The 14,671-nt window shown below is 40.7% G+C and overlaps 1 protein-coding gene across 1 annotated transcript in view; it reads left to right on the forward strand.

Moving 5' to 3' along the window:
• The window catches only part of LOC124775227 (voltage-dependent T-type calcium channel subunit alpha-1G-like), a 790,960-nt gene that overhangs the window by 274,725 nt on the left and 501,564 nt on the right, over positions 1–14,671 (forward strand). The window contains exon 5 of the mRNA XM_047250065.1: positions 3,204–3,489. Coding sequence (XP_047106021.1) covers positions 3,204–3,489 — 286 coding nt within the window. The remainder of the gene's footprint in view (positions 1–3,203; positions 3,490–14,671) is intronic.

The raw sequence follows: 14,671 nt of genomic DNA on the forward strand, positions 1-14,671 counted from the left end.
GTTGAAAGGCGTAGTATGAAGAGAAAAAAAAACTAAGACACGAACTGAATAGCGCTGCTCTCATAAGACAACGTCAAGATCTCAGTTTTCAAGAGAAATCGAAAGCTTCTTGACACTGGATGTGGAAGTTATGAAAATCAACTTTGAACTTACATGCATCTGGTTAAAGCCTTCTGTGAATATTTGTTTGGGTTACTGTTTAACGATTGCATAGCAGTAACCAATGAAAATTGTTCGTATGTTACATGGAACGTTTTATTCGAAATAGTTTCTAGTATCACCTCCCAAAATATTTACATTCTACGTAATCATTGTTTCTGATCATGAGCTATGAAACTCAGAACCAGTAACGACATTAATAACAGTTATTTACCATAACTGGTTGCTAGATTTACAAGTTAATCCTGTGTTAAAAGTATATTACCAGCTCAGATATAAGTAATACTGGTGTTTCAGAATACAACTGCAGTACTTATTCAATAGACACAGCAAAAAGTCTTGTATCTCCAAGCTTTTACTGGTAATAACTGCCGTGACAAAGTTGAAGATCGCACCACTAGACGGCATTAGTGTCAGAACATGGGACCATATGTCCTAATTTTTAATTCGACGGACTTGAATAAATTTTAGAGATTCAAAGGCTTTGTACCAGCAGCTAAATAGAAAAAGTCATGTAATTATAGAACACATTTATTATTTCCCAAGCTCAATAAATTCTGATCACTATGTCCTCATCAAACCTATAGAGCACTCTTATTCAGAAAGTGCTATTGGTTTACTGTAGCTGGACAGGCTGTAGTCGCGGCTTGAGCCTCAATTACGGAAGAAATGTGATGTTTTGATTTTGCAACATAACTGTACTGCATCTACATCACTTTCACTTTCATGTACGTGACTGTCCGGACACAGAACTTCAGAAAACCCGAAATGAGTGTGCCTTCCATCATAATTCTCTATTTTTAAAATGATTCGTTGTTGCCTGCAACTGTCGATTTTTATTTCCTTTTCCTATTTTCGCGTTACGCTATTTTCCCTTAACTGGATATATTTTTACAACATCGATACATCGCTTTCGGATAAATTGGCAGTATTTGCCATTGCGGATATTTTACAATCAAAGAGTTGACAAATGTATCAGAGTATCTGTAAATGGCCTATGCTGAAACTGTTCAGTAGTACAAAGATAAAAATGTCAACAGTTTCAGGCAGTCAAAATAATAGTAGCAGCTGTGGACCTCGTGTCAAACAAAATCTCTCTTCATTCCCAGTGGTCTCCAGTAAGAGATGATCTAACTCCACACAATGTAATTTTCGTGCTTCCAACTAACTTTTATAGGATGTCGAATGACCATAACATAATGGGAAGGCTTTTGACTGTAATGTTTCATTTTTCAATACGCAATAGCAATTTAGGCACTTGGGCCATTGTCACACGCTTGAAACAGTGCCTTAGTGATTCAGACACGTCTGTCATTATATAAACGTCGAAATATTCTAGAATGGTTTCAGGAAGACCTGGGTGGGATCACCACTTGAGTTGTCAGTGTTTAAGACGTATTCCACGTTCAGAAGAAGAGAATAATGTGTATTAAATTTGATCCGCACACACTAATCCCCGAACAAAAACAACGATGCGTGGACGGCTGCCGCCACTTTATTGAAATGCAAAGCGCGAACAGTTTTTTTCCGGAACAAATCATCACGGGTAGCCATACGACAAAGTGGAGAAATTCACCTGAAAGATCAAGGCGTCGACGACAAATCCGACATTCAAGCCAGTGTTCTGCACGAGCTGTACAACATCCCAAAGGAGGACTTTCCTGACAGTTTCATATCGTAAGAACGTTCTGAGCGTTTTACTAGATGCGAGGGAGACTATGTGGCATTAATACCGGCATTTTAATGTTCCTAAATTTTTATTAGAATAGCAACGTTTTGTACGGACGGGGTACATTTACGGTGCTATGTCATACCGATCACAGTACGACAGTACAGGAAGAGACAGCGATGCAGATTAATAAATAATAAAAGAAACTGCGTGCAAGTAAACTAAAAATAGAAGAGCCTCATTCTGTGCAAAGAAGTATTGACAGTTAACTCGTGCGGTGGTATACTTGAAAACTGAAGATATTCTCTGTACAGGGTGACTCCGTGGTGATGCTACAATCTTTCAAGGATGATGGAGAGTGGTAAATGTATCAGTTTGAGCTAAGGGACTCTGCTGGTCTGGAAACGAAGTATCGACAATTGTAAGCGAGAATCGTTGTGATACCTCTGACGGTGTAATATGTGCACTGATTTTATTGTTCTTAAGCTTATAGGGTAGGCAACTTCTAAGGGGTGGTAGTATGGACCAACACAAGGAAAAGATGTATAGTAAATATGGGCACCAAAATGCATACCTTACGAGCTATGATCTCTATTTCATTTCGATACTGCGAAAAACATCTCTTCTACTGAAAGCTCTTTTGGTTTCCACATTTTTCGAAGCGGTAATATGGACCAAAACAGGAAAAAAAGTCCAGTCGACATGGGCTCTAAAACGCATACCTTACGAGCTACGAGCGCTGTACTAGTACCTGCGAATATAGCGTACCCTACAGTCTCAACAACAACAGCAGCTGTAATGCATTGGTTCAAATCGTTCAAATGGTTCACATGGCTCTGAGCACTATGGGACTTAACATGTGAAGTCATCAGTCCCCTAGAACTTAGAACTACTTAAACCTAACTAACCTAAGGAGATCACATGCATCCATTCCCGAGGCAGGATTCGAACGTGCGACCGTAGCGGTCGCGCGATTCCAGACTGATGCGCCTAGAACCGCTCGGCGACTCCGGCCGGCTGTAGTGTATTCGACTGTCAGATGTGTCAGAATGAGTTTCGCCTACAAACATCGACTCAGTCGTTTCCGGACCACGGTCCCTTACCTCAGATTGATACTTTTACACTTCTCCATCACCCCCGAACCCGAAAGTCTGCAACATCATCACGGACTTAGACTGTATTTTTTTGCTGTGTCTATTGTAGCTACTGTGAAATCGTATACTGAAACAAAGCAGGCAGTTGGTAGTTAGCATAACTGGCCCCAGAGCTGGCACGTCCCACAGACGTGTAAGGAAGTACGGCCGTGATGTGTAGTAGAGCTGTTAAGGCGAGGCGGGGCGAGTGAGTTGAGCGGCTCGGGCGCGGCTGCCGGCAGGGCTGTGGCGCAGTACTACCACAGCGTGGACCAGGAGCGCGACTACATCTGCTCGACGCCCAAGGACTCGGGCATGCACCTCTGCCGGGACCTGCCGCCGCTCGTGCTCGACAGCGGACTGGTCTGCAACGCGACGGCGCTGCCCAACAGCCCCAACGAGCCCACCAACGCCTCCTGCGTCAACTGGAACCAGTACTACACCGAGTGCCTGCCCTCGCCCTACAACCCCTTCCAGGGCACCATCTCCTTCGACAACATCGGCCTCGCCTGGGTCGCCATCTTCCTCGTAAGTACATAACAACATGGCGGACACTGCCAACCCCGTTTTCTATTGACGCTGTAGATTATTTACTCTGAGGCGACAAAAGTCACGGGATATCTCATAATATAGTGTCAGGCCTTTTTTGCCCGGCGTAGTGTAGAATCTCAACGTGGCATGGACTCAACTAGCCGCTGGAAGTCCCCTGCAGAAATATTGAGCCACGACGCCTCTCTAGCCGTCCGTAATTGCGAAAGTGTGCAGGATTTTGTGCACGAGCTGACCTCTCCATTACGTCCCATAAATGTTCGATGAGATTCATATCAGACGATCTGGGTGGCATTCTTTCGAATTGTCCGGTATGTTCTTAAACCAATCGCAAACAGGTGTGACCCACTGACATGACATCGTCGTTTGCGCACATGAAGTCCATGCAAGTCTGCAAATGATCTCCAGGTTGCCAAACATAACCATTTCCAGTCAATGATCAGTTGGATCATGTAAATACAGCCTACATCATTATGGAGCCACTATCGTATTGCAGAGTGTCTTCTTGACAACATGGGTCTGCCTTCGTGGGGTCTCTGCCACACTCGAACCCTACCATTAGCTCTTGCCAACTGAAATCGAGATTCATCTGACCAGGTCATGGTTTTTCAGTTGTCTAGGGTCCAACCGACATGAGAACGTAGAGGGTTCAAAATGTTCATATGTGTGTGACATCTTATGGGACTTAACTGCTAAGGTCATCAGTCCCTAAGCATACACGCTACTTAACCTAAATTATCCTAAGGACAAACACACACACACCCATGCCCGAGGGAGGACTCGAACCTCCGCCGGGACCAGCCGCACAGTCCATGACTGCAGCGCCCTAGGCCGCTCGGCTAATCCCGCGCGGCTAACATGAGAGGGACTGCAGGCGATGTCGTTTTGTTAGCAAAGACTCTCTTGTCGGTAATCTGCTGACATAGCGCATTAATGCCAAATTTCGCCACACTGTCCTAACGAATACGTTCGCCGTACGTCCTACAATGATTTATGCTGTTATTTCACGCCGTATTGCTTGTCTATTAGCACCGACAACTCTACGCAAACTTCGTCGGCCATTCCGTTGTCCGTGGTGAGACAATGCCAGAACTTTGGTATTCTCGGCACACCGCGACAGTGTGAATCTCGGAATACTGAATTCCCTAACGATTTCCGAAATGGAATGTCAGATGCTTCTAGTTTCATCTCTCATTCCGCGTTCAAAGTCTGTTTTTCCCGTCGTGCGGTCATAATCACGTCGGAAACATTTTCACGTAAATGACCTGAGTACAAATGGTAGCTCCGCCAATGCACTGTCTTTTTATATGTTGTGTACGCAACACTACCGCCGTCTGTACATATGCATATCGCTATCCCATGACTTTTGTCACCTCAGGTTAGTTTCTCATGTAAGGCATAACAAATCACACATGGTGAGCAAAGTGAAAATGGCCCAGAAAACATTTCATGCACCTCAAGATAGGCAACCCAATATACATCATCCACTCCAGTTTCAGATACTGTAAGTTTGCCTGCCTATCTTAAGGTTCTAACCTAACCTCGACAATGTTAATAACAACAATGTTTAAACACAAGTAAATGTTTGCCATATCTCACTTGTTCGCTGTGAATGATTTTCAGTACTTTAAAAAACAAAACAGAAGTTCAGCTGATCAATGCCCGTTACAGATTCTTTGTATACTTATCACAACTAGTTGTCGACTATGATGATTCCTGCTTCATGTAACACATTTTTCGATTCACAATGTTTCCGTGTTTAAATCTGAATGAAAAGTCACGGGAATTTAATTTGCTTTGTCATCAATTTTGTCAATATTTCTTACATTCAATCGACACAATATAGTATGTTCAAATGGTATGCGCAGTCGAAGAAAAAATTATTCGACTCCCAACTATTCAAACCCCGAAACCGGACAAAGATCAGTTAAAAAAGCTATACAAAGACACTACTAGACAATGCGATAAAATTATCTTTGTGTATTTATCATTTACAAATTGGTGTTTTGATTTCATTACGATTAAATTCAAAATTAATGCTAGTGATGATTATGAGGAGTAATAACAATTAGTGTCATTTTTTTCAAAAATACATAATATATTTGATATTTTTAGGGCTACAGTATTACATTGAAAATAACTCTTCTACATACATTTTTCCATTTGTACATACATGAACTATACTCATACCGCGGAAAAGATTTGGACCCAAAATGCAAACAATATGTGGATGCAGAAATGTTCAAGATATTTGTATTTCGGGATATAATTATTTAGTCTGATTGTACGAAAAATGACAGAATTTTTTTGGACATGTAGCACAAATGGATGGCGTAAGTTTACTCAAAAACGTCTTCGGGATCGCAAGTATAGCTCAAAAATCAAACTGAAATGGCTAGCCGACACCCAGAATCATAGCAGGGAAGTCGCTGTCAAACACTAGCAACCACACGGACCACTAACAGACAGAAGATCGACTCTCATTAAGGTCGCGCCCAAATAACTAACAGCGAGAAGTCTGAAACTCAAAGACGCATGGACACTAGAACGTCAGCAGACGCATGCTGCCAGGATGATGAAGTTTTGACAAGATAAAAACAAGAAGCGTAAAGCTGACTACGGTAGTGGTTGTAAATGTTCTTTAAGGGCTAAATGATTTAATAATAACAGTAGTAACAAGTGTACATTGGGAACTGCCCACCGGGATCAAATTGATTTAGAGCTGGAACTGTTAAAGTTGAGCTGTGCTAGTCCTTACGTTTGTGAGTTGTGGCGCTACAATACTGGATGAAAGTATGTAATTCAAGCTTTAGACAGATAAACATTGGAAATGATAGCGTTGAAGTGTTTCAGCAACGACCGCGTGTGTTGTGTAATAGGTTCTTCGGAATTAGGCTAACCTCGGAAGTGACAAATTTAGTCTTTTGGGCCACAGTCAGTTCAAACCTGCTAATGAAAGCGATTTTTTGTGTAAGTCCTGTTCTGTTGAAGAGTACATTGATTTACTCTAAGCAATTAACTCCAGATGACAGTTATTTCGTAATTTCTTCAGTTACTTAGGTCATATTAGAAATTTGTGAGTTAAGCTTAACTTCTTGGCCGCTACAGGTCAGCGATCCGATTTGTTCACTGTTATTCAAAATGAAATCAAGTGCAAAGAAGTTTTTCGTTTGCGGTCTTTTGTCATGTATGGCCATTTATTTTTATATGAACAGGTTTGCCTTGTTTTATTTACTGATATGATCATATATAGGGAGGGAAAATTAAATCTGACTGACAGTTTGTCGGGCGCCTTATAATGGAATTGCACAGTGGAACACTTTTGTTCTTAGCATACAACTCTATACATAAATTAGATAAACTACCAGATATCGAACACTTTTCACACATCATTATTTTATGATTTTCTATTGCAAGAATAAAGTTTTGTCTTTCCTTTTATTCGGTGGCATTGAATTTCATGGTTAAAGATGATCTCTGAATTGGTAAAAGTGCTTCTGGCAGAACGACTGCTTGATAGTGGCGTAGTTTGGGCAATTATTTATTTTGTGCTTCAGCTATTTGGTTATTGGAACGTTTTAACAAATCCCAAGATTATGAAACAAGCATTAGTTGTCTACCTTTATGTCAGCTCTCGTCGTTACAAAATTTAGCTTACCCTCTATGTACTGCTGCTACAAGACAAAAACATTTCAAAGTTCCTACATAAATCCTTCTTCAAGTAACAGTAGACAGGATCATTTCTTTTGCTAAAGTATTTAAGAAAATGTTACTGGAATTTATAGCTCTCTTTGGTGAATCTGAACTACACATGAACGAGTAAAGTCTTGTTTGCCACTTCAAAATTTCGTCAGTTAAATCATCACAGTGACGTGTGTACATTGTTAAACTTATTGTGATTATAGCTCAGATTAGGAAATTCACGTCTTGTCTAACTACTGCCACATTATAAGATTGTATTGGAGCACATTTATTGTTCTTTTCAAACACAAGAAGCAGAAAGAAAGCTGATGTTCTTTTAAAAATCTAATAGTAACTAAATAAGATCTTGTCTTATTACGCTTTAAAAATGCTACCCAGCTTTCACTTAGCAAGTTGTAGCATGTTTAGATCGTCCATTTCAACACGACTTTTCAGTGTTTTCCAAGTAGTACCAATCCCATACCATTAAACTTCGTCTTTCATTACCAGACCATGCAACGAACTCCAGTTTGACCTGCCTGCTTTCATATTTCTTCATGCAAGGCAATGTACCATTAGTAGTTGAATTTTCAAGGCTTCATATTACTGCAAAGGTTTAAAGCGTTGGTGTTCCCCACGTCTCGTGATAGAAAACTGTGGTAGAACACCACGAAGACCCCATTCAAAATGTAATAGTACTTTTTCGCTACACAATTTTCTCATTTCTTATATTACAGTAGACAAATAATAAATAGCACTGTAATTAGTACAATTAGTAATACACGTAATGTTTAGTATACAATGTGACGCTCCGCCGACGTACCCGGGTAATAATAATCTTATTCACCCTACAGAAGTTTCACATAAACTAGATGAGGAAGATTGCAGACACGTCTCAGCAAGATATCGTTAGGACAAAAGAAAGGTAATTTAAGTAGTGCATCGATTGCCACAATTTGCAAATCCAGATATATTACTGCCAATGATTACAATAAAAAATAAAACTATAGATGTGCTGTTATATGCTGATATGTGATACGGTCTGACCTGCATTCAATATTGTGCGATCTTCTCAAAATTTTCGATCACAGTAACCTAATTTTTGTTCGTTTATAATGATAAAATAATACATTTCTACTTAACGTAAAACTTCCGCATTGATAAGACGTGGTCGATGCATAAAAATTTCCCTTAACATTTCATCTGCGACTGCGAGAGATATCTGCAGAGGTAAGGCGGCGAACTGCAAACATAACTCAAGAGAGCGCCCAATATAGGCAGCGCAAAGGGCACCACGGTCCATCAAACGACGTCGGCTACGAGGTCATCACTGGTAATTCCGACATTCTCGACTGAAAGTAATCGATCGTCATTCAATTCAATCGAGAATGTATGCATTATCAGAGATAATCTCGCATCTGATATCATGTGATGGACTGTCGCCCACTCTACACTGCCTATATATTGGGCGCTCCCTCGAGATATGATTGCAGTTCGCCGCTTTACTTCTGAATATCTCCCGCAGTCGGAGATGAAGCGTTAGGAATAATTATAGATGGAATTGTCTTTGAGACATTAACTAAATAATTTTCTCTGTCCTTGCGTAAAAGTGCGCGTTCCCTTTCGCATCGCAACTTTCCTTTGTTATATCTCAAATCATGTCTTCAACATTCCAAAGAGATTAAGCCCATTTAAACTACTCGTAGCTAAGCATCTGGTCTTTGCAGTATGCATTATTCTTGTTTTTTGTAAAGTATTTCCTTCATAGATATATTGCTTGTCTTTAAATTAAATAATATGAAGTATTATCTGACAGGGTTTCTTGTGGTACAATCGGGACAAATTATGGATCAGAGATTTTCAATATTTTATCGCTCTCAGTTATGTATACACTTCAGTTTTGAGTCTTTTCCCTAGATAAATAGAGTCTATTTTAGTAATAATTCTAGAGACTAATGCTGAAAATCAGATGGGTTGGTGAGATAAAGAATGAGAAGATTTTCCCCTATATAGGCTGAGAGAGGAACATGAAATACACTAGAAATAAGAGGGGCATGATGATAGAACCTCAGAGAATAACTTCCATGGTACTAGAGTGGGTCGCAGAGGGTAAAAACTGTAGGGCAAACCAGAGATTAGAATATATGCAACAAGTAATTGAACACATAGGAGCCAAGTGCTACTCTTGGATGAATGGGCCTGGAGAGGAATACATGACGGGCTGCATCAAACAAATCAGAGGGCTAATGACTTAAAAAAACATGCGAAATCAAATTTTTGAGATTTCGCTATGAAATAATTAGGTATTTTATTTTATTTTGTTTTCATTTTTTATACATTCACTGAACTTCAGTTCCCCACAGTTCCCTGGCTTACTCATACTCTTGGCCTTCCCTGATTACAAAAAAAGGAAAAGACAGCTTCTGGATTGACACCGCCTCTTGTCATAAAAGACAAACAAAAAGGATGTCACCTCATTAAACAAAATAATCCCAAAATAAACTTGTTATATCATTTTGTGGAAATTCAAGCCAGCACGTTTGTAAGTGAGGAATAAAGCAGTTATTGTTAACTACAGTTACGAAATCTACAGTACCACAGCGCTGGTAGCTAAAATCTCTGTTAATGTTGGGCTCTCTATGTAACACAAGCTATCAACGTGTCGAATTATCTGAAATCTTTACGATGGTATACATTTCACTAAAATCAGGTTTATGAGCCTCATTTGCACTCATTCTCAGATTAAAATACCGCCTCAGAACAACAACTACCGTTCTCACTACATACGGCACTGTTCATAGATATTTTTTTAATAACAGATCAATACAATTATCCGAAAAATTATTCTTCTCAAAACAAAGCACTATTCACTTTGTACGAGATGCGCTTTCCTCAAAGACCCACTGACAGTTATCTATTCACCACAACATATTACTCAGAATCCGGATTCTATTTCACTTTTTTGAGCAATATTTTTTTATGATTCCACTGGAAAAATGTAAGCAGACTTTTGTCATAAATCAGGGCACTCTCTTGTCGTTGGGGTGGGAAATTGTCCCTAAAGGCGGAAGAATTAGCGATGGTCAACGGCGGGGGATGCAGAAGGTAATGGAAACCACTGCATTAAAGACACGTAACGTGTATCCACAGGACACGTAGCCTATGATTGAAAAAGTGTCATGATGATCTCTCCATTGGCAAATGATTCCAGAATAGTCTCCCATTCGGTTCTCCTGGAAGGGACTGGTTCAAATGGTTCTGAGCACTATGGGACTGAGGTCATCAGTCTCCTATAAGGAGGAGGAGGAGATTAGTGTTTATCGTCCCGTCGACAACGAGGTCATTAGAGACGGAGCGCAAGCTCGGGTGAGGGAAGGATGGGGAAGGAAATCGGCCGTGCCCTTTCAAAGGAACCATCCCGGCATTTGCCTGAAGCGATTTAGGGAAATCACGGAAAACCTAAATCAGGATGGCCGGAGACGGGATTGAACCGTCGTCCTCCCGAATGCGAGTTCAGTGTGCTAACCACTGCGCCACCTCGCTCGGTGTCTCCTATAACTTAAAAGTACTTAAGCCTAACTAACCTAAGGACATCACACACAACCATGCCCGAGGCAGGATTCGAACCTGCGACCGTAGCGGTCGAGCGGTTCCGGACTGAAGCGCCTAGAACCGCTCGGCCACAGCGGCCGGCGGGAATGGACTCCCAAGGGGAAGGTGACCATGAGAAAAAAATTTGAATAGTCAACGAAAGGATAACGTTCTACGAGTCAGGGTGTGGAATGTCAGAAGCTTGAACTTGGTAGGGAAACTATAAAATTTGAAAAGGGAAGTGCAAAGGCTCAGTCTAGATATAGTGGGGGTCAGTGAAGTTAAATGGAAAGCAAACAAGAATTTATGGTCAGATGAGTATAGGGTAATAAGTACAGCTGCAGAAAATGGTATAATGGGAGTAGGATTCGTTATGAATAGGAAGGTAGGGTGGTGTGTGTGTTACTGTAAACAGTTCACCGACAGGGATGTTCTTATCAAAATTGATAGCAAACCAATACCGACAACGTTAGTTCAGGTATACATTCGGCATCGCAAGCTGAAGATGACGAGATAGAGAAATTTTATAAGGATACTGAGAGGGTAATACAGTACGCTAGGGGAGATGGAAAATCTAATAGTCATGGGGAACTGGAATGCAGTTGTAGAGGAAGGAGTAGAAGAAAAGGTGACATGAGATAGTGGGCCTGGGACAAGGAATGAGAGAGTAGAGAGACTAATTGAGTTCTGTAATAAATTTCAGCTAGTAATAACGAATACTCTATTCAAGAATCACAAGAGGCGGAGGTGGACTTGGGAAAGGCCGGGTGACACGGGAAGATTTCAGTTAGGTTACATCATGAACAGACAGAGATCTAAAATAAGATACTTGATTGTAAGTCGTACCCAGGAGTAGATATAAACTCAGATTACAATTTGGTACAGATGAAGAGTAGGCTCAAGTTTAAGAGATCAGTCAGGGAGAATCATTACGCAAAGAAGTACTAAGCAATAACGAGATACCCTTCAAGTTTCCTAAGGCTATAGATACAACAGTAAGGAATAGCTCAGTAGGTATTAGAGTTGAAGAGCAATGGACATCTTTAAAAACAGAAGTTGCAAAGAAAAACATAGATACAAAGAACGTAACTGCGAAGACACAATGAGTAACAGAAGGAATACTTCAGTTGATCGATGAAAGAAGCAAGTACAGAAATGTTCACGGAAATTCAGGAATGCAGAAATACAGCCACTGAGGAGTGAAATGAATAGGAAGTGCAGGGAAGCTAAGACGAAATTATTGCGTGAAAAACGTGAAGAAATCGAAAAAGAAATGCTCGTCGGATACAGGAATGTCAAAACAATCTTCAGTGAAATTAAAAGCAAGGGTGGTAGCATTAATAGTGCAACAGGAATTCCATAGTTAAATGCAGAGGAAAGAGCGGATAGGTGGAAAGAGTACATTGAAGGCCTCTATGAGTGAGAAGCTTTGTCTGATGTGATAGAAGAAAAAACAGAAGTCTATTTAGAAGAGATAGGGGACCCAGTATTAGAATCAGAATTTTAAAGAGCTTTCGAGGACTTAAGATCAAATAAGGCAGAAGGTACAGATAACATTCCAGTAGAATTTCTATAATCATTGGGGCAAGTAGCAACAAAACGGCTATTCATGTTGGTGTGTAGAATGTATGAGTCTGGCGACATACTATCTGTCTTCTGGAAAAATATCATCCACACAGTTCCGAAGACTACAAGAGCTGACAAGTGCGAGAATTATCGCACAATCAGCTTAACAGCTCATGCATCCAAGTTGCTTACAAGAATAATATACAACAGATGAAAAACAAAATTGAGGATAAGTTAGATGAAGATCAGTTGGGCTTTAGGAAAGTTAAAGGCACCAGCGAGGCAATTCTGACGTTGCTGTTGATAATGGAAGCATAATCAAAGGATGAGAGGATATCTGTTAAGACATGAGGGAATGAGGATATCTGTTAAGACATGAGGGAATAACTTCCATGGTACTAGAGAGAGCTTTAGAGGGTAAAAGCTGAAGAGGAAAATGAAGATTGGAAAATACCCAGCAAATAATTGAGGACGTAGGCTGCAAGAGTTAGTCTGAGATGAAGAGGTTGCCACAGGAGAGGAATTTGTGACGGGCCGCATCAACCCAGTCAGAACACTGACGACAGCAAAAAAAAGGAAAAAAACGCAAAATCATTGTGCTGGCTCACCAAAAAAAATGGCTCTGAGCACTATGAGACTTAACATCTTTGGTCATCAGTCCCCTAGAACTTAGAACTACTTAAACCTAACTAACCTAAGGACATCACACACATCCACGCCCGAGGCAGGAGTCGAACCTGCGACCGTAGAGGTCACGCGGTTCCAGACTGAAGCGCCTAGAACCGCACGGCCACACCGGCGCGCTGCTGGCTCACCACTTCACAATCATACCAACAGGCGATTTGATCAGCTTTAGAAGAGTTGAAATATCGCTGACGGCTTTGTTATTCAGGTGACAAGACTAGTCTGCTTCCGAAGTCAGGGAGCTCTCCTGATCCACCAGTTCTGTTGACACCGCATCCCCACTGACAACACAACAATGCTCGCCAACTTCAGTACTGGCGGATTCTCCTCTAGCGAGATTGTTGTTGTGGTCTTCAGTACAGAGAATGGTTTGCTGCAGCTCTCCATGCTACTCTATCCTGTGCAAGCTTCTTCATCTCCCAGTACCTACTGCAACCTACATCCTTCTGAATCTGTATTCATCTCTTGGTCGCCCTCTACGATTTTTACCCTCCTCGCTGCCCTGCAATACTAAATTGATGATCTCTTCATGCCTCAGAACATGTCCTACCAACTGATCCCTTCTTCTAGTCAAGTTGTGCCACAAATTTCTCTTCTCCCCAATTCTAGTCAATACCTCCTCATTAGTTATGTGATCTACCCATCTAATCTTCAGCATTCTTCTGTAGTACCACATTTCGAAAGCTTCTGTTCTCTTCTTGTCCAAAATATTTATCATCCATGTTTCACTTCCATACATGGCTACAATCCATACAAATACTTTCAGAAACGACTTCCTGACACTTAAATCTATACTTGATGTTAACCAATTTCTCTTGTTCAGAAACGCTTTCCTTGCCATTGCCAGTCTACATTTTATATCCTCTCTACTTCGACCATCATCAGTTATCTTGCTCCCAAATAGAAAAACTCATCTACTGCTTTAAGTGTCTCATTTCCTAATCTAACTCCCTCAGCATAAGCTGATATGATTCGGCTACATTCCATTATCCTCGTTTTGCTTTTGTTGATATTCATCTTATATCCTCCTTTCAAGACTCTGTCCAGTCCGTTCAGCTGCTCTTCCGGGTCCTTTGCTGTCTCTGACAGAATTACAATGTCATCGGCGAATCTCAGAGTTTTTATAGTGGTCAATTCCGCTTTATTTATGGTTGACCGGATACTTTTGATCACGTAGTGTAGTTAAGAGCAATAGACTCGCAAGTTTTATGGTTTTTAGTTGTGGAACGTCCATTGGTTGTATAAGGTTCTTCCTATTTTTCTGCAGGTCGGAAGATGGTATCGTTGATCGAAAGCGGTAGTCTAAGGATAAACAACTTTTTTGATCATAGATGGAAATAAATACAATTTATTCTAAACAACGTCAGATATATACATACGTGCGATGTTGTTACCTTACATGCCGTGATGTTGTACACAGTTTGTCTGTTATCATCATATTGACATCTGCCTAGGGTTGTTCTGATACTGTTGAGAGTAGTTCTTTTCTTCAAGTGTGAGGATAAAGTCCGGTTTTACTGTGACACAGGGAAGATCGTAGGCACATACTGATCAGACCTGTTCATAAATGTTATTAAAATTTGGTTGTCCTGCAGATACAGTTAGGCAGTTTGGTGTACTTAAAGATAGGTTTGACTCA

The sequence above is a fragment of the Schistocerca piceifrons genome, chromosome 2 (genome assembly GCF_021461385.2).
Source record: "Schistocerca piceifrons isolate TAMUIC-IGC-003096 chromosome 2, iqSchPice1.1, whole genome shotgun sequence".
Taxonomy (NCBI): domain Eukaryota; kingdom Metazoa; phylum Arthropoda; class Insecta; order Orthoptera; family Acrididae; genus Schistocerca; species Schistocerca piceifrons.